At 51.2% G+C, this 25,437-nt stretch overlaps 1 protein-coding gene across 1 annotated transcript; it reads left to right on the forward strand.

Annotated features, from left to right (window-relative positions):
• The first annotated feature begins 8,492 nt into the window (after positions 1–8,492).
• On the forward strand, positions 8,493–19,657 carry LOC134756833 (carboxylesterase 4A-like). The gene is made up of 9 exons (XM_063696143.1): positions 8,493–8,583; positions 11,042–11,243; positions 16,060–16,201; positions 16,278–16,411; positions 16,728–16,881; positions 18,491–18,595; positions 18,677–18,781; positions 18,936–18,974; positions 19,505–19,657. The coding sequence occupies exons 1-9, from the start codon at positions 8,493–8,495 to the stop codon at positions 19,655–19,657; spliced, it is 1,125 nt and encodes a 374-aa protein (XP_063552213.1).
• The last annotated feature ends 5,780 nt before the right edge of the window (positions 19,658–25,437 follow it).

The following is a 25,437-nucleotide window of genomic DNA, read 5'->3' on the forward strand; positions in this document are numbered from 1 at the left end:
AGTAGAGATGAGGTTTCACCATGTTAGGCAGGCTGATCTTGAACTGCTGACCTCAGGTGATCCACCACCTTGGCCTCCCAAAGTGCTGGGATTACAGGCATGAGCCACCAAGCCCAGGCTGTTGGGGCCTACATCAGTCAGACTCAGAGATCAATGCTCTTTCCACAGCACGACTTCCTTCCCTTTGCTCAACCAAGATACATAGGAATGTTCTTAAGAAAATTCTACTACGAGACTCAGGCAAATAACACCCAGGCTTTCTGAGAAAAGACTGATTCTTGGAAAAGATGATGCTGTACCAGGACTACCTGAATGAAAACTCTGCTAAGAGACTCAGGCAAGTAACAGCCAGGCTTTCTGAGAAAAGGCTGATTCTCAGAAAAGATGATACTGTACCAGGACTACGTGGTTGATGTGGCTGCCCACTCAACATCCCCTGTGCCCCATGTGAGCATCAGATGGGGCACACATGTGTCCTGGGCACCTCATCATGGTATCTGGCCTGGCACGAGTGCTTCCCATATGGGCTGAGTGAAAGGTTTTTGCTCCCCCAGGGACAGGTGGCAGGAGTAGAGCCAGAGGTTGGCAGAACTCGTCCTTGAGGCCCACACAGATGTGGCCAAGGAGCTGCATAGCTGAGTGGGGGAATCTATGTGTGGCTGGCCCCTAGGCCTAGCAGGTGGATTCACAATCTTGTCTGTCTTCCCCACTGCCCCCTTACCCTGTCCTCTGCCTGACAGCTTGTCCTGTGCATTCTGAACTTTGTCAGATGCTGGGCAGCAAAACAAGCAGCTTCCTCACCTCCCAAAGCCTAATATCCATACTCCTATTGATGTGGCCACAGCCTATAAGAGAACCTGGCAGAATGAGGCTGTGAGGATAGGCAGGCAGTCAACAGAGAGAGAGATGTGGTCCAGGCCAGGTGGAGCTGCTGGTAGTCCCTGCTTTCCTGGTCCTGCCCACCCTGTCCTCCCATCCCTACACCTTTCAACCTCACACTGACTGAACCCTCAACTAATGTTCATTTTTTTAAATATGGAAAATACCACTTTGAGAGGCTGAGTCAGGTGGATCACCTGAAGTCAGGAGTTCGAGACTATCCTGGCCAACATGGTAAACATGCTACTAAAAATAGAAAAATTAGCTGGTTGTGTTGGTGAGCACCTGAATTCCCAGCTACTCAGGAGGCTGAGGCAGGAGAATTGCTTGAACCCAAGAGGTGGAGATTGCAGTGAGCCAAGATCATGTTATTGCACTCCGGCCTAGGCAACATGAGTGAAACTCCATCTCAAAACATAAATACATAAATAAATATGGAAAATATGTGGCCGGGCGTGGTGGCTCACGTCTGTAATCCCAGCACTTTGTGAGGCTGAGGCAGGTGGATCACTTGAGATCAGGCGTTCGAGACCAGACTGGCCAACACAGTGAAACCCTGTCTTTACTAAAAATACGAAAATTAGCTGGGGGTGGTGGCACAGGCCTGTAATCCCAGCTACTTGGGAGGCTGAAGCAGGAGAATCGCTTGAACCCAGGAGGCAGAGGTTGCAGTGAGCCGAGATCGGGCCACTGCACTCCAGCCTGGGCGACAGAGTGAGACCCTGTCTCAAAAATAAATAAATAGGCCAGGCATGGTGGCTCTTGCCTGTAATCCCAACACTTTGGGAGGCCGAGGCAGGCGGATCACGAGGTCAGAAGATTGAGACCATCCTGGCTAACACGATGAAACCCTGTCTCTACTAAAAATACAAAAAATTATCCGGGCGTGGTGGCATGCGCCCGTAGTCCCAGCTACTCAGGAGGCTGAGGCAAGAGAATCGCTTGAAACTGGGAGGCAGAGCTTGCAGTGAGCCGAGGTGGCGCCACTGTATTCCAGCCTGGGCGACAGAGTGAGACTCTGTCTCAAAAAAATAAATAAATAATAAAAGTGGGTCTTGTTTTTTGTTTTTTGTTTCAGGGTATTTTGGTTAGAGACAGAGTCTTACTCTGTCTTGACCACCTGGGCTCAATTGATCCTCCTGCCTCAGCCTCCCAAGTAGCTGGGTCTGCAGGCATGTACCAGCACATCTGGCTGACTTTTTAATTTTTTGTAAAGACAGGGTCTCACTATGTTGTCCAGGCTGGCCTTGAACTCCTGGCCTTAAGCAGTCCTCCTGCCTTGGCCTCCCACAGTGCTGGGATTACAGGCGTGAGCCACCACAAGTTAACACGTTATGCTGGGGAGGAGTTAGGGGAGAGATTTTCTTTGTAGAGAGCTGTTACCTCACTGTGAGTTCTCACCCCACTTCTTTCCCCTCAAGCCTGTGGGCATGAGACCATGGGGAGGATGAGTGGTGCTTTCCACCATAGGAGGCTCAGCCAGCCAGAGCCTGACTCCACCCTGCCATCGTGAGTGGGGCAGAAGGGGCTGCAATGGGATGGGCCACACCTCTGCTGAGGTGGGGCAAGGGATATTGGAGGTTTGCCCATGTAGACCCCACAGGATAAGTGGCAGAGGCAGGGGTGGGGGGTCATCTTGGGCCTTCATTAGAGGAGCATAGAGCCCAGGCAGCAATGATTGGGCAGTGAATGCCACATTCCTTGGGACTGAGGAAGGGTCACAAGGATGGGATCTGTGGGAGAAGAGTCCCAAATAAAGAGCATCTCCGAAGAACTCAGAAAATTGACTGTTAAAGAAGAAGGAGGCTTTAACCATCTGTCAGGCCTATAGAGCAAGAGGCTGTGGGCCAAGGGAGAAGTTCTCTGTTCCCCTGCCTTTTCCCCTCCCCAGCACAGAAGCCCAACAGACCTTCTTTTCACAAAGATGGGCCGGGACCCCAGACTTTGGGGGTACACAGAGAGAGGAAACATCTTACCTTTTTTTTTTGTTCTTTGAGATGGAGTCTCACTCAGTCGCCCAGGCTGGAGTACAGTGGCGCCATCTCAGCTCACTGCAAGCTCCGCCTGCCGGTTTCAAGCAATTCTCTTGCCTCAGCTTCCTGAGTAGCTGGAACTACGGGCTCGTGCCACCACGCCCGGATAATTTTTTGTATTTTTAGTAGGGACGGGGTTTCATCATGTTAGCCAGGATGGTCTCGATCTTCTGACCTCGTGACCCGCGTGCCTCAGCCTCCCAAAGTGTTGGGATTACAGGCATAAGCCACCGTGCCTGGCCTATTTATTTTTGAGACAGGGTCTCACTCTGTCACCCAGGCTGGAGTTCAGTGGCCCGATCTCGGCTCACTACAACTTCCGCCTCCCAGGTTCAAGCCATCCTCCTGCCTTAGCCTCCTGAGTAGCTGGGACTACAGGCACACACTACCACGCCCGGCTAGTTTTTGTATTCTTTGTTTTAGTAGAGACGGGGTTTCACCGTGTTGGCCAGGCTGGTCTCGAACTCCGGACCTCAGGTGATCTGCCCGCCTCAGCCTTCCAAAGTGCTGGTATTACAGGCATGAGCCACCACACCCAGCCCCATCTTACCTTTGACTGAAGATGGGACTGCTGTCTCCTTGCTTCCACCTCCCACACTTGCTCCTGTGGCTCCAAACTTCAAACAGGATCTTTCTTTGCCTGGCCCACTCCTCCTCATCCTTTACTTAGAAGATTAGATCTTTTCCAGGGAATCTTCATTCCCACCACCCGGCCCTGGGCTCACTCCTCGGGTGCCCCTCTGGGCTCCCACATTATGGTTGCTTTCAGGTCCAGCTTCCGCATGTGGACTATGAAACTGTGAGGACAGCCAAGGGTCAGCATGTGCGAGGAAAGGCAGGGAAGAGGCTGGACGAGGCACTGGGGAGCAGGGAGGCCCAAGACCCTTAAATCCACAGACAGGAAGCCCTGGCTGAAGGGCCAAGTAACCAGGTGTTCTACTTCAATCTTGGCACCCACTGTATGCTTAGACCTTGACTCACACATGTTCAGCTTTAAGCCACTGCACAGATGAGCAAACGGGGTGGAGACTGCAGGCTGATCAGTTTGTCTGAAGAGCCAAGATCATCTAGGGTGACCTGTTGCCCAAGGCAGAGACAAGGCTGTGGGCTGGTCAGAAGCTGGTTACAATTCCTCCCGCCCCAGTACTTGCTGGCAGGGATTAAGAGCAGATAAAAGTGTGCTGACACACTGTAGACACGGCTACCATGCCATCCACAGTGTTGCCATCACTCCTGCCCACAGCAGGAGCTGGCTGGAGCATGAGGTGGATTCTGTGCTCGAGCCTTACCCTCTGCCTGATGGCGCAGACGGCCTTGGGTAAGACCCCCACCCCTTCCCGAGGGTGTCAGGCAAGACGGGCACAAGGGACGGAGGGACAGGCCCCAGTTCAACCTCTCCTGGGGACAGCAGGGCAGGATCACTTAGACAAGGCCTGGGCAAATGGAGGGTAGGGTTTCAGGACACTAAACCATCTACCAGCTGGGAGTCTGGACAAGTCCTTTAGCCTCCCTGAACCTCAGGGCTTCTCTGCATTTCCTGCCTCCCGACACCGGTGAAGGGGTCTGAGAACATGGCCACATCTTTCCTTCCTTCCCACCTTTTTCCTTCCTTCCATCCTTCTTTCCTTCTCCTAAGCAGGAGGCCTGTCTCTGCCCCCTCTCTGCTACATGAACCTCTTTACCACCTTCAAATTTCTCCCCAATATCTTTCTTTTTAAAATGAGTACTACACTTTTTACTGTGAAAACCATCTAATACATTAACAAAAGTTTACTGAGGTATAAGATGTATACAGCAAGGTGCACACATCTTTACTGTATAATTATATCTATTATACTAATTATATATATATATATGGTAACCATTATCCAGATCAAGATCTAGAACATTTCCAGTGGGTTAGGCATAGTAGCTCATGCCTGTAATTCCAGCACTTTGAGAGACTGAGGTGGGAGGATTACTTGAGCCCAGGAGTTTGAGACCAGCCTGGGCAAATAGTGAGACCTAGCCTGGGTAAATGGACTCTGTCTCTATTTTTAAAAAACTTTTTTTAAAAAGTTTTTTTAACTTACAAGCATACACCTGTAATCCCAGCACTTTGGGAGGCCGAAGCGGGCAGATCACCTGAGGTCAGGAGTTTGAGACCAGCCTAACCAATATTATTACCCTGTCTCTACTAAAAATACAAAATTAGCCAGGCATGGTGGCACATGCCTGTAATCCCAGCTACTCAGGAGGCTGAGGCAGGAGAATCGCTTGAACCCAGGAGGCGGAGGTTGCAGTAAGCCGAGATCGTGCCATTGCACTCTAGCCTGGGCAACAAGAGAGAAACTCTATCTCAAAAAAAAAAAAAAAAAAAAAAAAAAAACCATCTCCAGCGTCCCATGTACTCCTCAGTCAATACTCAAAGTTACCACTAGTCTGACCTCTATCATAAATAAATTTTGCCTATATATACATATATCCATTATTTTAAATTTGAAGGAAACTTTGCTTACTCCACTTTTAACATTTTGGCGCATTTTCTTTTCATCTTTTCTTTCTTTTTTTGTTTTTTTTGAGACGGAGTCTCGCCGTGTCACCCAGACTGGTGTGCAATGGTGCCATATCCACTCACTGCAACCTCCACCTCCCGGGTTCAAGCAATTCTCCCCACCTCAGCCTCCCAAGTAGCTGGGACTACAGGCGTACACCACAAGCCCAGCTAATTTTTGTATTTTTTTAGTGGAGATGGGGTTTCGCCATGCTGGCCAGGCAGGTCTCGAAATTCTGACCTGAGATGATCCACCTGCCTCGGCCTCCCAAAGTGCTGGGACCGCAGGCATGAGCCACCATGCCTAGCCTCTTTTCACCTTTTCATTGTGTATTTATCTATAGCTGTACTATTAGAATGTACACAATTTTAAGCCAAATGTGGTGGCTCGTGTCTATAATCCCAGCATTTTGGGAGTCTGATGTGGGAGGATTGCTTAAGCTCAGGAGTTCAAGACCAGCCTGGGCAACATAACTAGAGCCCATCTGAACAAAAAATTTAAAAATTAGCCAAGCATGGTGTGGTGCATGCCTGCAGTCCCAACTACTCGAGAGGCTGAAGTGAGAGGCTCACTTGAGTTTGGGAGGTGAAGGCTGTAGTGAGCTATGATCATGCCACTGCCTTCCAGCCTGGGCAACAGAGGGAGACCTTGTCTCAAAAAAAGAAAAAAATAAGGGAAAGAAAAGAAAAGAAAGAATGAAAGAATAAACACAATTTTATACTCTGGGGCTTTTCTCTTTGTTTTTGTTTTTTAATTTAAATTATTACCAAAAACAGTTTAAAGTTTGAGTCTGTAGTTACATTGGCCTTGCTTGGTCCCCAGATATAAATGATGCTTCCAGTATTCACTATGGTATAGATAAATTTAGTTCAGAAAGGTCTTTGTTTTCATGTGTTTCTGACTATTTTCACAGGGGAGAGACCCAGAAGTGGAATTACTGAGTGAAGGCATGTGAACTTTTCTTTTCTTTTATTTTCTTTTTTGGTTGTTGTTTTGTTTATGAGATGGAGTCTCACTCTGTCTCCCAGGCTGGAGCACAGTGATGCGATCTTGGCTCACTGCAACCTCCACCTCCTGGGTTCAAGCGATTCTCCTATCTCAGCCTCCTGAGTAGCTGGGATTACAGGCACGCACCACCACGCCCAGCTAATTTTTGTATTTTTAGTAGAGACAGGGTTTCACCATGTTGGCCAGGCTGGTCTCGAACTCCTGACCTCCAGTGATCCACCTGCCTTGACCTCCCAAAGTGCTGGGATTACAGGCATGAGCCACCACACCGGCTGGCAAGTGAACTTTTCATGGCTTTGTATACATTTCGCCAAATTATTTTCCCAAGGCATTGTATCAGTTTATCCTCCACCAACAGTATATGTGAATGTCCTTTTCACTGTATCTTCACCAGAATTAGATGCCATCACTTTTAAATTTATTAGGTCTAAGTTGTAACTCCTGGTTTTAGTTAGCACTTTATGACCACCAGTAAGGTGGAATATTGTTTTCATAGGTGCTTACATGCTGCCTCTGGGTAGCAGAGCTGAGATGGGGACCACTCCATGGCAGCTCACGCTCAGGGGTCTAGAGCACTCTGCTACATGGCTAGGTGCCCCTTGGAGGCTGGGGAGCCAACAGAAAAACATGGTTTAAGGCACTGCTCTGATGTAAGATACTTTTCTGTGTGACCTCGGCCAACTTATATAACCCCTTTGAGCTTCAGCTTCCACATTTGTATAGTTTTGTAACAATAACATTTGCTCTATAAGGTTTTCAGAAAAATGAGGTGAGGCTGGGCGTGGTGGCTCATGCATGCCTGTACTCCCAGAACTTTGGGAGGCCAGAGTGGGAGGATCACTTGAGGCCAAGAGTTCAAGACCAGCCTGGGTAACAAAGTGAGACCCTGTCTCTACAAAAGAGAAAAAGAAAAAAAGAAAAAAATGAGGTGAGATTATTTAAAGTGTTTGGCACAGCACCCAGGCTATAACGAAGGCCCAGTAAATTATAGCTATTGGCTATTCCACCATGAGTGGACCCTGGATTCAGGGCAAATCCAGGTAATGGGTTAGACCTTGGCCTCCTGGCTGTGTCCTGTGAGACTGCAGGCTGGTCATGGCCCCCCTCTGGGTCTTTGGGCCTCCCTCAGCTCCTCCCAAGTCCAGTGGAGAAGCCCATGTGAAAGAGCTTTGTAAACTGCAAAGGCTGCACAAACGGGAGATTTGAGCTGGCCCTTGCCCCTGCTGGCCTGCCTCCATGCTTGAAGGGTCTCCATTGCAGTCACTTCTTTTTGCCCAGATATTGCTTATGTGAGACCTGTAGAGACCTGGGGGCATGGGCAGAGAGGCATTTTTGGCAACCTGCAGCTGGGAGTGTGAAGGGAATTGCATCAATTCAAAATCCTATTCCAAAAACCATTTGCATCAAAATCTGGGGAGGTTTGCAACCCTGAGATTCTCATCAGAGAGTGTGGGGTGGGGCCAAGGAATACATATTTTTGCAATGATCCTCCAGGTGATTCTGATGCACAGATAGGTTCGCTAATTACTTGGATCAGGTCTGCTTTCTGTCACTTTACAGAATGAGCTCCATAGGACCGGAGCACAGAACAATTCAGTTTGCATTTTTGTTGTTTGCTTTTTGGTTTTTTGTTTGTTTGTTTTGAGACGGAGTCTTGCTCTGTTGCCCAGGCTGGAGTACAGAGTGATCTCTGCTCACCGCAACCTCCTTCTCCCGGGTTCAAGAGATTCTCCTGCCTCAGCCTCCTAAATAGCTGGGATTACAGGCTTGTGCCTCTGTGCCTGGCTAATTATTATTATTGGTTTTTTTTTAGTAGAGATGGGGTTTCACCATGTTGGCCAGACTGGTCTTGAACTCCTGACCTCAGGTGATCCACCTGCCTCGGCCTCCCAAAGTGCTGGGCTTATAGGCGTGAGCCACCGTGCCCAGCCCAATTCGGTTTTGATAAAAGGAGGAGGGGGCAAATAGACAAGGGCACTTCAGGAAGGGACAGTGGATGTGAGGCTTCAATGACTCTTGGCAATAGGAGTGGGGCAGGATGATAGCCTGGAAGAGGAAGAAAAGAGTATCCACGGGAAGTCGAATTCAACTTAGCTTATTTCATATCTATGCCAAGAGCTGGCTATGGTGTAAGTTTGCTTGCACTGTGTATGTGTGCTTGTGTGTGCGTGTAATAAGTATGCTGTAGATAGATTTGTTGTCACCTATGTACAACTGCACTTGTATGCATATGTATGTATGTATATGGACATGCATTTTACTCTTCTGTTTCTGCATGTTTCTTGGAGTGTTTGTTTGTCTGTTTTGAGACAGAGTCTTGCTTTGTCACCCAGGCTGGAGTGCAGTGGCAAAATCTCGGCTCACTGCAACGTCCGCCTCCAGGGTTCAAGCGATTCTCCTGCCTCAGCCTCCCGAGTAGCTGGGATTACAGGTGCCCGCCACCACGCCTGGCTAATTTTTGTATTTTTAGTAGAGACAGCGGTTTCACCATGTTGGCCAGGCTGGTCTCGAACTCCTGACCTCAAGTGATCTGCCCACCTCGGCCTCCCAAAGTGCTGGGATTATAGGCGTGAGCCACTGCGCCTGGCCTTTTTCTGCATGTTCCTTTGTAGATGAGCTGTGCTCACATGTACCTATATCATAAATTAGCATGTACATGTGAGTATTAGATGCGAGTATGCATGTGAGTAAGAATGCATATATGCGTGTATGATTTCTTCCTAGAAACATGCTGGGCTAATGTTAACAACAAGAACAGAGGCGTAGGCCGGGCGCGGTGGCTCACGCCTGTAATCCCAGCAGTTTGGGAGGCCGAGGCGGGCAGATCACGAGTTCAGGAGATCAAGACCATTCTGGCTAACATGGTGAAACCCTGTCTCTACTAAAAATACAAAAAATTAGCCGGGCATGGTGGCGGGTGCCTGTAGTCCCAGCTACTAGGGAGGCTGAGGCAGGAGAATGACATGAACCTGGGAGGTGGGGCTTGCAGTGAGCCGAGATCGTGCCACTGCACTCCAGCCTGGGTGACAGAGCAAGACTCCATCTCAAAAAAAGGACAGAGATGTAGCTATATTAATATCAGACAAACAGAAATCAAAATGAATAATGCATTTATTGCCATTAAATGACGCAGAGAAACAGCCCATATAAAAGACATAAATTTTTATTTATTTATTTATTTATTTATTTATTTATTTATTTATTTACTGAGATGGAGTCTCACTCTGTTGCCCAGGCTGGAGTGCAGTGGCGCGATCTCGGCTCACTGCAACCTCCGCCTCCTGGGTTCAAGCAATTCTCCTGCCTCAGCCCCCTGAGTAGCTGTATTACAGGTGTGTGTCACCACGCCCAGCTAATTTTTGTATTTTTAGTAGAGACGGGGTTTCACCATTCCTGACCTCATGATCCACCCACCTTGGCCTCCTGAAGTGCTGGGATTACAGGCGTGAGCCACCGCGCCCAGCAGACATGAACTTTTATGTGCTTACCGATAGGGATTTGAAACGTTAAATGAGGTCAGGCGTGGTGGCTCATGCGTATAATGCCAGCACTTTGGGAGGCCAAGGTGGGTGGATCACGAGGTCAGGAGATAGAGACCATCCTGGCTAGTATGGTGAAACCCCATCTCTACTAAAAATACAAAATTAGCCAGGCGTGGTGGTGCATGCCTATAATTCCAGCTACTCGGGAGGCTGAGGCAGGAGAATGGCTTGAACCCGGGAGGCAGAGGTTGCGGTGAGCCGAGATCACGCCATTGTACTCCAGCCTGGGCAGAAACAGCGAAACTCCAACTCAAAAAAAAAAAAAAAAAAAAAAATTAGCCAGGCGCGGTGCTGCGTGTCTGTAGTCCCAGCTACTCAGGAGGCTGAAGCAGGAGAATCACTTGAACCTGGAAGGTGGAGGTTGCAGTGAGCCAAGATTGGGCTATTGCACTCCAGCCTGGGCGATAGAGAAAGACCCCATCTAAATAAATAAATAAATAAACGAGGGCCGAGCGTGGTGGCTCACACCTGTAATCCCAGCACTTTGGGAGGCCAAGGTGGGCAGATCACGAGGTCAGGAGATCGAGACCATCCTGGCTAGCATGGTGAAACACCGCCTCTACTAAAAATACAAAAAATTAGCCGGGTGTGGTGGTGGGCGCCTGTGGTCCCAGCTGCTCTGGAGGTTGAGGCAGGAGAATGGCGTGAATCTGGGAGGCGGAGCTTGCAGTAAGCCGAGATTGAGCCACTGCACTCCAGCCTGGGCGACAGAGCAAGACTCCATCTCAAAAAACAAACAAATAAATAAATAAATAAATATAAATAAATAAATGAAACATTAAAGGAGAGAGAAAATTCTGAGAGAAGCACAAGAAAAAGTGGACAGACACACAATGGTTATGATCAATTGTTATGAAAAGCAGCCACTGCTTCCCATGACAGATGGGCCAGGGTCCCATTTGTGGCTGACTGGCTGCGCAGGGGTGACCCTTTTCCCTCCTCTTTCTAGGTGCCTTGGTCCCATTTGTGGCTGAGTGGCTGAGCCAGGGTCCCATTTGTGGCTGGGTGACTGAGCAGAGGTGACCCTTTTCCCTTCTCTTCCCAGGTGCCTTGCACACCAAGAGGCCTCAAGTGGTCACCAAATATGGAACCCTGCAAGGAAAACAGATGCATGTGGGGAAGACACCCATCCAAGTCTTTTTAGTAGTCCCCTTCTCCAGACCTCCTGTAGGTATCCTCAGGTTTGCACCTCCAGAACCCCGGGAGCCCTGGAAAGGAATCAGAGATGCTACCACCTACCCGCCTGGGTAAGAGTCAGAGGCCTGTCCACTGGGAGGGGGCAATGGGCCTATGCCTGCATCTGGGTGGGGCTTTGCACAGCTCACTGAGAAGAACTCACTGTTTGATCACAGGCAGGCCTGGGGCCCATTCTGGGCCTCAGTTTTCAGACCCGTATCATGAGCAAACTGGTCCTGATGGTGTTTACGTCACTGACAATGCTGCTGTTGGTTTTGGTTTTTGTTTTTGTTTTTTTCTTTTTAGATGGAGTCGCGCTCTGTCGCCAGGCTGGAGTGCAGTGGCACGATCTCGGCTCACTGCAACCTCCGCCTCCCGGGTTCAAGCGAGTCTCCTGCCTCAGCCTCTGAGTACCTGGGGCTACAGGTACGTGCCACCATGCACACCTAATTTTTGTATTTTTAGTAGAGACAGGGTTTCATTATGTTGGCCAGGATGGTCTCGATCTCTTGACCTCGTGATCCACATGCCTCGGCCTCCCAAAGTGCTGAGGTTACAGGCATGAGCCACTGCGCCTAGCCTTGTTGTTGGTTTCTTAGAGGAGAGCTCCAGGCAAGGGGGAGGCTGTCACTGACTGTGCTCCAGCACCTGCTGGGGAGCTGCGTTTTCCTAAATGTGTCTGAGGAGCAGTGTTCACTCTCACATCACCCCCTGACCCAGTCCGGAGCTCTTCCCTCTCTCTGGGGGCTGAGCCCTGAGTCACAGAAGCATAATTAGAACAATGACTGCCCTTTGAAGCACTGGGCTTGGCGATTTACCCAGAACAAGTGTATTTACTGTTTATTCAGACTATTGAGCAATCCACTGTCCAGAACATTCTGTGGCAATCATTAACAATGCTCAGCATCAGTTGGTTAAAGCACAGGGTTTAGAAAAATGTCTGAGAACCTGGGTATCAGCTGATATAAAAAGATACAAATACCACCCCAGGTGTCTAGCTGTTAAAAACAGGTTGTTGGCTGGGCACAGTGGCTCACACTTGTAATACCAGAATTTTGATAGGCCAAGGCAGGATGACTGCTTGAACCCAGGAGTTCAAGACCAGCCTGGGCAGCATGGCAAGACCCCATATCTACAGAAAATTAAAAAAAAATATCTGGGGGCGGTGGTGAGCACCTGTGGTCCCAGTTACTCTAAAGGCTGGGGTGGGAGGATCAATCACTTGATCAAAGCCCAAGGGATCACGGTTGTAGTAAGCCATGAGTGCACCACTGACTGCACTCCAGCCTGAGCCACAGAGTGAGACCCTGTCTCAAAAAAAAAAAAAAAAAAAGCAGGTTGTCCACTGTTAGAACATGACTAGCAGTTACTAAAATACCAGAGTGTTCCTTGTCAGAACATTGGCTGTCACTGATAAGATCCCAGTTATCCTGAACATTCTGTGACTTATTTAGAATCCCAAAGATCAGGTGACAGAACATGGGATGGCCACTGTTAGAACCCTGGAGATCAGGGATTTAGAGGTTAGGGTGTTCACTGTGTAGAAGTCTGGGCATCAGTTGTTAGAAACTGACCATGAGCTGTCAGAACAATGGCTGTTTGGAAACGGAGTGTCAGGTGTAAGAATTTGTGGATTGCTCAGAATAGCCCATGGGGTGGTGGTTGGGGTGGGCAGCGGGAGAGGAGGATGTTTCAAAGATAGTAGTTTCTGCCTGGGTAGTTACAGGGGAGGTGGAAGGAAGGTATCAGACTCCAAATTTATTTTGAAAGTAAAATTGGCAGGATTTGCTGGAGAATTGGATATAAGCCACAAGGAAAGAAGAGGAATCACTGATAATGACTAGTTTTTGGCCACAGTAGACAAGGAAATAGGGGTACCATTTATCAAAATGAGGAAAACTGGAGCAAGAGCAAGTTTGGGCAAAATAGGAATTCATTTTGAGCCAGGAGCAGTGGCTCATGCCTGTAATTCCAGCACTTTGGGAGGCCAAGGCAGGAAATCACTTGAGCTCAAGAGTTTGAGACCAGCTTGAGCAATGTAGTGAGACCCTGTCTCTACAAGAAATTTTAAAAATTAGCTGGGCACAGTGCCGTGGTCCTAGCTACTTGGGAGGCTGAGGTAAGAGGATCGCTTGGGCTTGGGAGGTTGAGGCTGCAGTGAGCTGTGATCGTGCCACTCACACTTTGCCTGAGAGACAGAGTGAGACCCTATCTAAAACACACACACACACACACACACACACACACACACACACACACACACACACAGAGTTCCTTTTGGGGCCTGTTAAATTTGACGTGCTGACGGATGTTCCACGTGGAGGGGCAGTAAGGTGGCTGGAGAGAGGCGACAGAAGGCAAACTGATCATCAGCACATCAGTGGTGTGAAGCCCCTGGGCCTGGATGATGGGAGAAAGGATAGTCAGAAAAAAAACCAAAAACTGAGGATCGAGGACTGGGCACTCTCATGCTTAGGCCTGGAGAGAAGGAGGAACCACCAATGAGGTGGCAGGAATATCAGGAGCACGGGGTGTTACAGAAGCCCAGAGAAGGAAAGCTGTTCAAGAAAGATAATCTGGCCGGGCGAGGTGGCTCTCACCTGTAATCCCAACACCTTGGGAGGCTGAGGCGGGAGGATCCCTTGAGGCTAGGAGTTCCAGACCAACCTGGGCAACATAGTGAGACCCTGTCTCTACAAAAAAATTAAAAATTATCCAGTGTGATGGTGCGTGCTTGTAGTCCTAGCTACTTGGGAGGTTAAGGATCACTTGAGCCCAGGAGGTCAAGGCTGCAGTGAACTATGATCATGTCACTGCATTGCTGCCTGGGTGACCTTGTCTCTAAAGAAAGAGAGGAGGCTGGGCACTGTGGCTCATGCCTGTAATCCCAGCACTTTGGGAGGAAGAGGCGGGTGGATCACGAGGTCAGGAGTTCGAGATCAGCCTGACCAACATGGTGAAACCCCGTCTCTTCTAAAAATACAAAAATTAGCTAGGTGTCGTGGCATGTGCCTTAGGAGGCTGAGGCAGTGAGCTGATATCTCCCACCTGAACCCAGGAGGCGGAGGTTGCAGTCAGCCAAGATCATGCCACTGCACTCCAGCCTGGCCGACAGAGCGAGACTCCATCTCAAACAAAAAAAAAAAAAGAGAGAAGGAGATAGAGCAAAGGGGAATATAATATGGTCAACCATGTTGAGGGCTGTCAGGGCAAGTAAGATAATGACAGAGATTTAGCAAGATGGATGTCACTGGTGACCATGGCAGGATGGCTCTGATGGTGGGATGGGCACAGAAGCCTTGGCTGTTCATAATCCCAGTTCCCAGCTATCAGAGCCCTGGCTTTCCTGGTGAGGTGCTAGATGTGGTTTACTAGACAGCATTCTAATACCACATTAGCTGCTGCCAGAGGAGTGTTGGAATGCTGTAGGGAAGGACTGGTGAAAGGGAGCAGGTGATGCTCTGGGAACAGGCTAGGCTAGGACAAGAGCAGAAGGGAGCAGAGGAACAGGCGAGGCAAACAGGGTGTCCTGCGCCCAATCAAATGGTCCAGGCCCTGCTGTTATGAGAATAGCCACCTAGGGGTTGGGCCAGCAGGGAGAAAAGGTGAGGTGGCCGGAGAGCCCATGCTACAAAAATACCCCAAATATCCACACAGTATAAGGTACTGGGCTGGGTGCCAATACTCAGATGAATCTATCTCCATTCCTGCCCTTGGGAAGTGCATGGTCACTTGGGGAGAAAAACAGCCAACTGAAATAACTCCAACCAGGACATGGTCAACAGTGGACAGGAGGCCAGGCACGGTGGCTCATGCCTATAATCCCAGCACTTTGGGAGGCCGAGGTGGGCAGATCACTTAAGGCCAGGAGTTCGAGACCAGCCTGGCCAACATGGTGAAACCCCGACTCTACTAAAAATACAAAAATTAGCTGGGCGTGATGGCGCGTGCCTGTAGTCCCAGCTACTTGCGAGATTGAGGTAGGAGAATTGCTTGAACCTAGAGGCAGAGGTAGCAGTGAGCCAAGATCGTGCCAGTACACTCCAGCCTGGACAACAGAGCAAGACTCTGTCTCAAAAAAATAAGTGGACAGGATGTCGGGAGGCACAGAAGAGGAAGTGACCAGGAGAGGAGACACCACTTAAGCTGGGCCTTAAACACGAATAGGAGTTTGCTGGGCAGGGCAGAAGGCATTTGCTTGAGAGGACTGAGGCCCACGGGCTTGGAGGTGGGAGGCAAGGGGCCACATGTATCTACAGCAAAGGGTGGCTGGGACAGAGATGACTGGATGGAAAGGAGGGCCTGGGTACTCCGGGTATCTTAACTTTATCCTGAGGGCAGTGGAGAGCCAGGGAAGATTTTTGTTGATTTGTTTGTTTTTATTGATATATCATAGTTGTACACATTAGGGAAGATATGAAGAAGAGGAGTGACATAGTCCGCCAGAGTGTGGCCGAGGTGTACGAGTGTGAAGAGGCTGGGGTACTGTCCAGACCAGAGACGGTGGTGGCCTTGACATCTCCCCAGAGGTGGGGATGGAGGGGAGGGACCATATTCCAGAGCTGTTTGGGAGGCAGAAGGGAGACTGAGAGGAGGGTGGAGCATGAAAGACAAGGAGGTGCCCAGGGCAGGCAGGTTCCTGCCTTGACAGCACCAACAGGAGCAGGAATCTCTCCACGGACTGAGGCGCCGGGCAGGGAGGGGATGGTTCCTGAGAGGCCAACCTGCCTCCCAGTCCTGGGCCCCGGGGCTGGCGGAGGCCTCCTGGACACGGACACGCACGCGCACAGACGCTGCCTGGATTTTGCTTTGGGTTCCGTCTTCTCACTGCGGACCCTGGATTGAAACGATCTCCCGGCGGCCGCCGCCGCTACCTGGTGCCCGCAGGTGCCTGCAGGAGTCCTGGGGCCAGCTGGCCTCGATGTACGTCAGCACGCGGGAACAGTACAAGTGGCTGCGCTTCAGCGAGGACTGTCTGTACCTGAACGTGGACGCGCCGGCGCGCGCGCCCGGGGATCCCCAGCTGCCTGTGAGTGCCAGGTCTCCCGCGCCCGCGGTCCCACCGCCGCCCACCGCCCGCTCAGGCCCCGGCCTTCTTCGTCCAGGTGATGGTCTGGTTCCCGGGAGGCGCCTTCATCGTGGGCGCTGCTTCTTCGTACGAGGGCTCTGACTTGGCCGCCCGCGAGAAAGTGGTGCTGGTGTTTATGCAGCACAGGCTCGGCATCTTCGGCTTCCTGAGGTGGCGGGGCCGGTACCCTTTGGGACCGCAGCTGTGGCGGGAGCGGCGGGGACTGGGTGGGAAGGGAGAGGCGGGGCCTGGGGCGGGGATGGGGGGGTGGGGCCGCGAGGCGGGGGCGGGGCCTGGCGCTCGGTGGTAGGGGCGGGCGCTCCATACCGTCTGGATGGGGCGAGCTAACTCCAAGGAAGGGGGTGTGGTCGCAGGACTGGGTCTTAGAGGAGCAAGGCTGGGCTGGGTGGGGGAAGCCCAGGAGGGCAGCCCAACGCGCCCCGACTGTCGAGGCCCGGGACCCTGACAGTGAACCCCACACGCCCAGCACGGACGACAGCCACGCGCGCGGGAACTGGGGGCTACTGGACCAGATGGCGGCTCTGCGCTGGGTGCAGGAGAACATCGCAGCCTTCGGGGGAGACCCAGGAAATGTGACCCTGTTCGGCCAGTCGGCGGGGGCCATGAGCATCTCAGGACTGGTGAGAGCGATACCCAGACGGACCCAGCACAGACTTAGGCTCCTGTGTTCCCACAAATGTATGCTCCACTGCACAGGCCATGTGCAGATTTGCGTGTACAGGAACGTGCCTGCCACAGAAATGCTCTCGCCCCTGCCAAGGATACAGCCCCTCACAGCCAAGGATGTCTCCTCTGTTGAGGGGTGGCACTGATGAGAAAACTGAGCCCCAGGAAGGGTAGTGCTGAGGCTTGGGGTAATCAGTGAATCCAGGTGCTACCCAGCACCTTCTGCCTCTCCACATTCCCCCAGAACTCTATCCCCTGAACAGAGCCCACCATCTGCCCCCTGGGCAAGGCTAGGACCTCACACCAGGCCTGCAAGCCAGGGGCATGAGTTGATGGGCTTTGCCCCTGACTCCTGTGTGACTGCTGACCTGGGATGTGCCTGGAATGTGGGTGTACTGTAAGATGCCCTGTGAGGGGCATATGGCTGGGAAGTGAACACATCACACAGAACATTGCTGGCCACAGTCATAATAATACTCAACAGCTGAGCACTTCCTGTGTGCCAGGCATTCTTCTAAGCACCTTATGTGTCGTCATCCATGTAATTCCTTCAATAGTCCAAAAAGAAAAGTACTGTTGTCTCCATTCTACAGATAAAGAAACGAAGGCCCAGAGAATTAAGCAACTTTATCCAAAATTCACTAAAAAGCAGAGGAAAAAAAAATTTTTTTTTTTGAGACGGAGTTTCGCTCTTGTTGCCCAGGCTGGAGGGCAATGGTGTGATCTCAGCTCACCATTACCTCCGCCTCCCAGGTTCAAGCGATTCTCCAAAGCAGGGAAAGATTGTAAGCAGCAAAGTGACATGATCAGATGTGCATTTAGAGAGATGGCTCAGCCTGCTGCATGGGACTGGGTTGGCAAGAAACAGGAGCAGAGACTCGGAGAGCTACTGGGAGGGGCAGGGATGGGGATAGGATATATCCTAGGAGAGATCATGGGGGCTGGCTCTAAAGCAGGGGCAGGAAAGATGGAGAGCAGAGGATGGCTCAGAGTGATCCAGGAGGCCAAATGGGCAGGACTAGGGCAGCTGGGGTGTGGTCATTAGCAGAGATAGGGAAGGCCCCTGGGGCTGGGGGATGGTATGGGGTAAGGAATGCCACCCAGACAGGGATTGGCTGGAGCAGGTTTGGGGCACATGAAGTCTGAGGTATCCAAGGGACAGGATGGGAGGCCCTAGATGTGCTTGTTCCCCCAACTTGGGCAGTGGAGAGAGGCTAACAGCTGTCAGCGCAGGTAACAACCTGGGGAAACCATGAGGTCCCTTCCACCTACCCCTCATTTCTAGCCCTAAAGTAGAGGGAGACCCCTTTTCCACACCAGCAGATTCCCTCCCCCAATCTCACATCCCCTCTGGAACCCACTGGGGCCCACTGTACAGACCAGAGGCAGGAATACCACTGGCTTTAGGTCTAGGACATCACCCTAGGACTCCTGACTCCCTCCCAGCTACTTGCCCTTCCTGGCTTCACTCAGGCTGCCTGCCCATGGCCAGACAGATGCCCAGAACAGCCCAGGTGTCTCTACTTGGGCATCTCACGGGTGTATTCCTCCCTGTTCTTGCAGATGATGTCACCCCTAGTCTCAGGTCTCTTCCATCGGGCCATTTCCCAGAGTGGCACCGCGTTATTCAGACTTTTCATCACTCGTAACCCACTGAAAGTGGCCAAGGTGAGTGCCTCTCCTTCCCCAGGGCTCAGCATGGAAGGGCAGGATGGAAGCACCCCTGAGCATCCCTTCTTCTCTCTATAGAAGGTTGCCCACCTGGCTGGATGCAGCCACAACAGCACACAGATCCTGGTAAACTGCCTGAGGGCACTATCAGGGGCCAAGGTGATGCGTGTGTCCAACAAGATGGTAGGTAGAACATTCCAGCTGTCTGACCTGGCTGCCTGAGGGCCATCCTCCTATCCTGGTACCCAGCCACCCCCAACTACTTCCCCAGGGACCCTGTCTCAAGAGCACACGAGGGAGACTTCCTTTAACTCTGATCCCTTCCTCTCCCCCACAGAGATTCCTCCAACTGAACTTCCAGACAGACCCTGAAGAGGTAAACAGGCCACATTCTGCAATTTGAGTATTTATTTAACACCTACTTTGTGCCAGGCACTTGGGATACTTAGGGAATTGTTCAGGCCAAGATCCCTTCCCTAGTGGAGCTGATGTTCCGGTGGGGAAGGAGAATAAACCCTATAAATAAATATATTGTCCACCTCCTTAGAAGGTGATAAGTGAATAGCAAGGAATGCAGAGGGTAAAGGGGTTGGACATGTTGGGAGGTATGGACTTTTAAATAGAATGGCTAGAACAGGACTCAGTGAAGTGAAATTTAGCAAAGATTTTCAAGAGGTGAAGGAGTGAGCTATACAGATACCCGTGGCCATCCTAAGTCCACGTAATTTGGTCCTGCCTATCCTGCTGCCCTCCCATACCCATCCTCCTGGGGCTCACCATGCCAGCCCCAGCCTTTTCCCAATCAAAGAACCTAGGCTAGAGCAGCCTCTGAAGGGGCACCCAAGCTCGCAGGGACCCCAGGAGGATACTTGAGGAGACTGGCTGGAAATGCCCTTTGCCTTGTAGATTATCTCGTCCATGAGCCCTGTGGTGGATGGTGTGGTGATCCCAGATGACCCTTTGGTGCTCCTGACCCAGGGGCAGGTTTCATCTGTGCCCTACCTTCTAGGTGTCAACAACCTGGAATTCAATTGGCTCTTGCCTTACGTAAGTGAGTAGGAGTTCAATTGGCTCTTGCCTTACGTAAATGAGTACCATAGTGGAGGCAGGGAAGGATGCCTCTTGGACGGTGCTGGGCACCAGGTCAGATGCCAGTAGCTCCTCTGTGGATGCCCTATGTTTGGGAGCCTCCTGTAGTCCCTGTACAGTGAAAACTGGCCATGAATGATGGAGGGGAAGAAGGGAGAAGTATGGCCTGTTGGAGATTTGAGGGCCACAAATTCTCAGATCATAGTTTAGATGGGTTATGATGTTCATTCCCAAGCCTCTAGGCAACTGCAAATCCTGAAGCCCTCCCTTGCTCCTGGGTCAGGGTAGATGCCCCAACTCAGGATGGACCCCCACTCAGTACCACTTCAGCTCTGGCCCAGGTGGTAGTGATGAGCAGGATGGGAGCAGGGGGACAAGAGAGAGTCATGGGCCCTTCCTGGGCTGTGTGCTGTGTCTGATAACTCATCATTAGATGGGCAAGACCTTTGGGGCCTTTGTAGCTCTGGCCAGAATCCCTCCTAATGCTCAGGCCTGACCCACACTGGGGTCCTTGTCTTGTGAACAGATCATGAAGTTCCCGCTAAACCGGCAGGCGATGAGAAAGGAAACCATCACTAAGATGCTCTGCAGTACCCACACCCTGTTGGTGAGGGACCCAGCTGGCAGGGGTGCTCAGTTTGGACAGGGTTGACCCCCCCGTTTTTTTAACCTAGTAGCTGCTCTTTGCAAAGGGGCTCACAGCCAGGGTAAGGATCTTTCTTGGAGGGTCTGGGGTTTGCTGTGGGATCAGATGACTGCTTACAGGTAAGGTGCTCAGGGTCACAGGGGCAGTTATGCAGCAAAATCAGGGGTTACAATCAGCAGAGACAGAAACTTTCCCAGGAAGCTCCCTTTTTTCCCCCTCCCAGGCCAAAAACTCCTGGGGGGCTGAGCATGGATCCAAGTCACTGGTGGGCCCACCTCTGGCCCAGCTGGCACCCAGGCCTCAGGTAAGTGTGGCCTCCTCACTCAGAATATCACCAAGGAGCAGGTACCACTTGTGGTGGAGGAGTACCTGGACAATGTCAATGAGCATGACTGGAAGATGCTACGAAACCGTATGATGGACATAGTTCAAGATACCACTTGTGGTGGAGGAGTACCTGGACAATGTCAATGAGCATGACTGGAAGATGCTACGAAACCGTATGATGGACATAGTTCAAGATGCCACTTTTGTATACGCCACACTGCAGACTGCTCACTACCACCGAGGTATGCGGGGTCCCCAAGAGTGGCCACACTGGCCCCGTCCACTCTCCAGGTGTGCTGTTTACCAACTGGGCTTATCGACTGCTCCCCTACCCTCTCTGTACTTCTGGGCTAGTATAGGATTCTAAGATATCACAGAGGAGGCAGCATGCTATCAACTACAAGAGAGGAAGGGGCCAGGCACGGTGGCTCACGCCTGTACTCACAGCACTTTGGGAAGCCGAAGTGGGTGGATCATTTGAGGCCAGGAGTTCTAGACCAGCCTCACCAACATGGTGAAAACCCATTTCTACTAAAAATACAAAAAAATTAGCCAGCTGTAGTGGTGCATGCCTGTAGTCCCAGCTACTCAGTAGGCTGACGCAGGAGAATCGCTTGAACCTGGGAGGGGGAGGTTGCAGTGAGCTGACATCACACCACTGCACTCCAGCCTGGGCAACAGAGCGAGACTCCATCTCAAAAAAAAAAACAAAAAAAGTATAAGAGAGGAACTGTTCTTCCTTAGGAACAAGGGCAGGACCTCAAACAGTCCAGAGGAGAAGCCTGGGGTGGTCAGGGAAGGCTTCCTGGCTGAGAGGACAGGCTTAGGGGCACCTTGAAAGTTCAGGCTGACTGGGGCTAGGGGAACACGTGGGTAACAGGTTAAAGTGGGGGGCTGGAAAATGCAGACACCAAAGACCCTTCAATATGAGGCCAAGAAAGGAAGGTTCAGAACAGGGAAAAGGAAGGCTTCCATGATCCTGGCCACAATCCTGTGAATTAGGTTTTAGTATTCTCAGTCTGAAGATAAGGAACTATTGATACAATTCAGAAAGGTAGAGCAACTTGCTTTAGGTCACACAGCGAATGAGTAGTGCAGACAGGATTCAAGTCTGCCCCCTTGATTCTGAAGCCAAAGCTCTTTTTCCTGCTTGGTGCAGGTGAGTGGGAGGCATGGGGTGGATGAGAAGCCTAGGCAGAGGCTTTTCCTGCATCCCTCCTCAGTTTCCCTATTCACAGATGCCGGCCTCCCTGTCTACCTGTATGAATTTGAGCACCACGCTCGTGGAATAATCGTCAAACCCCGCACTGATGGGGCAGACCATGGGGATGAGATGTACTTCCTCTTTGGGGGCCCCTTCGCCACAGGTGCAAAGGTCCCACCTGATACCCCAACTGGGTGTCCAGTCTCCCACCTCTGGATGCAGACCCACCCCTCCATCGGCTGGCCACAGGGAGCTCACCAGTTCCTAATCTGTGATGCTCTCCCAAATGAAAGTCGTCTGCTCCACAAGCAGCAGAAGCAGCAGGAGTAGGGTGGGAGGGCAGCGTCCCCTGCTCTGTCCGAAATCCCACATCCCATTCTGCCCCCAGGCCTTTCCATGGGTAAGGAGAAGGCACTTAGCCTCCGGATGATGAAATACTGGGCCGCACAGGGTGAGCCTGCCCCCCAGCACATCTGGGCATTCTACCTGCCCAGTGCTGGACCCAAAGAAGCCAGCTGCTTCGGATATTTGCCCCAGCATGTCCTACAGGAACTGCCCAGTCGGCCCAACCAGGGTGCCCCTTCTTCTTCAGCTTTCCCCAGTCAGTCACCGGATCCTAAACGTCTCTGGAATGTGTCCTTCTTGATCCATGACCCACACTCTTCATTCACTCAAGCATTCCATAGTCATTCACCACTGCACTCTTTTGGGCCCAGCCCCAGTACTGGGAGCTGGAATTCAAGGATGTTGCAGACATGAGCCCCATCCTCCAGCAGCTCACCACATAAAATCAGGAAATTACAATCTGGTACGCTGAGAGCTGTACTGGGGGAGCACAAGGCACTTTGAGAGCATAGAGGAGGTGTCTGGCCCAGCCTAGGGGGCAGGTGACATGTAAAGAGAGCTTTGGCTAGCCTTGTGACTATTTTCTTAGTCTCGCTCTGTCACCCAGACTGGAGTGCAGTGGCGCAATCCCAGCTCACTGCAATCTCCGCCTCCCAGGTTCAAGTGATTCTCCCGCCTCGGCCTCCTGAGGAGCTGGGATTACAGGCCACCACACCTGGCTAATTTTTGTATTTTTGTAGAGGTGGGGTTTCACGTTGGCCAGGCTGGTCTTGAATTCCTAACCTCAAGCTATCCACCCACCTCGGCCTCTGAAAGTGCTGGGATTACAGGCATGAGCCACTGCGCCTGGCCTCTCTCCTTTCAATTCATCCTCCTTATGACACTCAAAGTGTCTTTCTTTTTCTTTTTTTTTTCAATTTTTTTGAGACAGGGTCTCACTCTGCTGCCCAGGCTAGAGTGTAGTGGTGCAATCACAGCTCACTGCAGCCTTGACCTCCCAGGCTCAAGCAATCCTCCCACTTCAGCCTCTCAAGTAGCTGGGACTACAGGCACATACAACCATGCCCGTCTAATTTTTTTTTTTTTTTTGAGACAGAGTCTCGCTCTGTCACCCAGGCTGGAGAGCAGTGGTGCAATCTCAGCTCACTGCAAGCTCTGCTTCCCAGGTTTATGCCATTCTCCTGCCTCAGCCTACCGAGTAGCTGAGACTACAGGTGCCTGCCACCATGCCTGGCTAATTTTTTTGTATCTTTAGTAGAGACGAGGTTTCACCATGTTAGCCAGGATGGTCTCGATCTCCTGACCTCGTGATCTGCCCGCCTCGGGCTCCCAAAGTGCCGGGATTACAGGTGTGAGCCACCACGCCTGGCCTAATTTTTGTATTTTTTGTAGAGATGAAGTCTTGCTATTTTGCCCAGACTGGTCTCCAACTCCCGGGCTCAAGCAATTTTCTCACCTATGCCTCCCAAAGTGTTGGTCTTACAGGCGTTAGCCACCATACCCAGCCCAAGGGGTCTTTCTGAAATAACATCTGACCAAGTCACTCTCCTGTTTAAAACTCTTCATGGCTTCTCTCTGCCTCCAAGATAAAGTCCCAGCTCCTCAACCTTGCGTGAAAGGCCTTTCAAAATCTTTCCTATGTCATCTCCTTTCCACTTCGATCCCTTTCACACGCATTCTCTTTTTTTTGTTTTTGTGTTTGTTTTTGAGACAGAGTCTCGCTCTGTCACCCAGGCTGGAGTGCAGTGGCGCGATCTCGGCTCACTGCAATCTCCACCTCCCAGGTTCATGCTATTCTCCTGCCTCAGCCTCCCGAGTAGCTGGGACTACAGGCACCCGCCACCTCGCCCGGCTTTTTTTTTTTTGTATATTTAGTAGAGACAGGGTTTCGCCATGTTAGCCAGGGTGGTCTCGATCTCCTGATCTCATGATCCGCCCGCCTCAGCCTCCCAAAGTGCTGGGATTACAGGCATGAGCCACCAGGCCTGGCCACACACACACTCTATTTTTACCTAACTCTTGACTTGTGCTTCCTGCAAAAGCCTTGGTCTTTTATATCTCTCAACCTGGCACATACTGTTTGCTCTGCCTGGAAGGCCCACCCCAATACACACTTTCCTACTCTTTATTAAAGTTCTAAGTATCATCTCCGTAAAGCCCTCTGGAACCCCAATTCCCAAGGGCAAATTAAACGAGGGAAGGGTGAAAGAAAGAAGCAGGATGAAAAGGAACACAGGTAGTCCTCTCTTTTTTATTTCTGGGCAGAAACCCCAATGATGGGAATCTGCCCTGCTGGCCACGCTACAACAAGGATGAAAAATACCTGCAGCTGGATTTTACCACAAGAGTGGGCATGAAGTTCAAGGAGAAGAAGATGGCTTTTTGGATGAGTCTGTACCAGTCTCAAAGACCTGAGAAGCAGAGGCAATTCTAAGGGTGGCTATGCAGGAAGGAGCCAAAGAGGGGTTTGCCCCCACCACCCAGTCCCTGGGGAGACTAGCCATGGACATACCTGGGGACAAGAGTTCTACCCACCCCAATTTAGAACTGCAGGAGCTCCCTGCTGCCTCCAGGCCAAAGCTAGAGCTTTTGCCTGTTGTGTGGGACCTGCACTGCCCTCTCCAGCCTGACATCCCATGATGCCCCCCTACTTCACTGTTGACATCCAGTTAGGCCAGGCCCTGTCAACACCACACTGTGCTCAGCTCTCCAGCCTCAGGACAACCTCTTTTTTTCCCTTCTTCAAATCCTCCCACCCTTCAATGTCTCACTGTGGCTCCTTCTTATGGGAGGTCGACCCAGACTGCCACTGCCCCTGTCACTGCACCCAGCTTGGCATTTACCATCCATCCTGCTCAACCTTGTGCCTGTCTGTTCACATTGGCCTGGAGGCCTAGGGCAGGTTGTGACATGGAGCAAACTTTTGGTAGTTTGGGATCTTCTCTCCCACCCACACTTATCTCCCCCAGGGCCACTCCAAAGTCTATACACAGGGGTGGTCTCTTCAATAAAGAAGTGTTGATTAGACCTGAATTTCTCCACCTATAAAATGGGTGTGTGAAGTGAATGATGTCTCAATTTCAGCCCTGAGAGAAAGGAAGTATTGCTGCCTGCTCCTTAGTGGGCTGTGCCTGGATGCTACACTCAGTCAAAGGGTGCTACTGCAAAGTTGCCTGGGGTACAAAACACTTGCCTTTTGCCTTCATGGTCTCAAGTGCACCCCTCAGG

This window comes from Gorilla gorilla, chromosome 12, assembly GCF_029281585.2.
Source record: "Gorilla gorilla gorilla isolate KB3781 chromosome 12, NHGRI_mGorGor1-v2.1_pri, whole genome shotgun sequence".
NCBI lineage: Eukaryota > Metazoa > Chordata > Mammalia > Primates > Hominidae > Gorilla > Gorilla gorilla.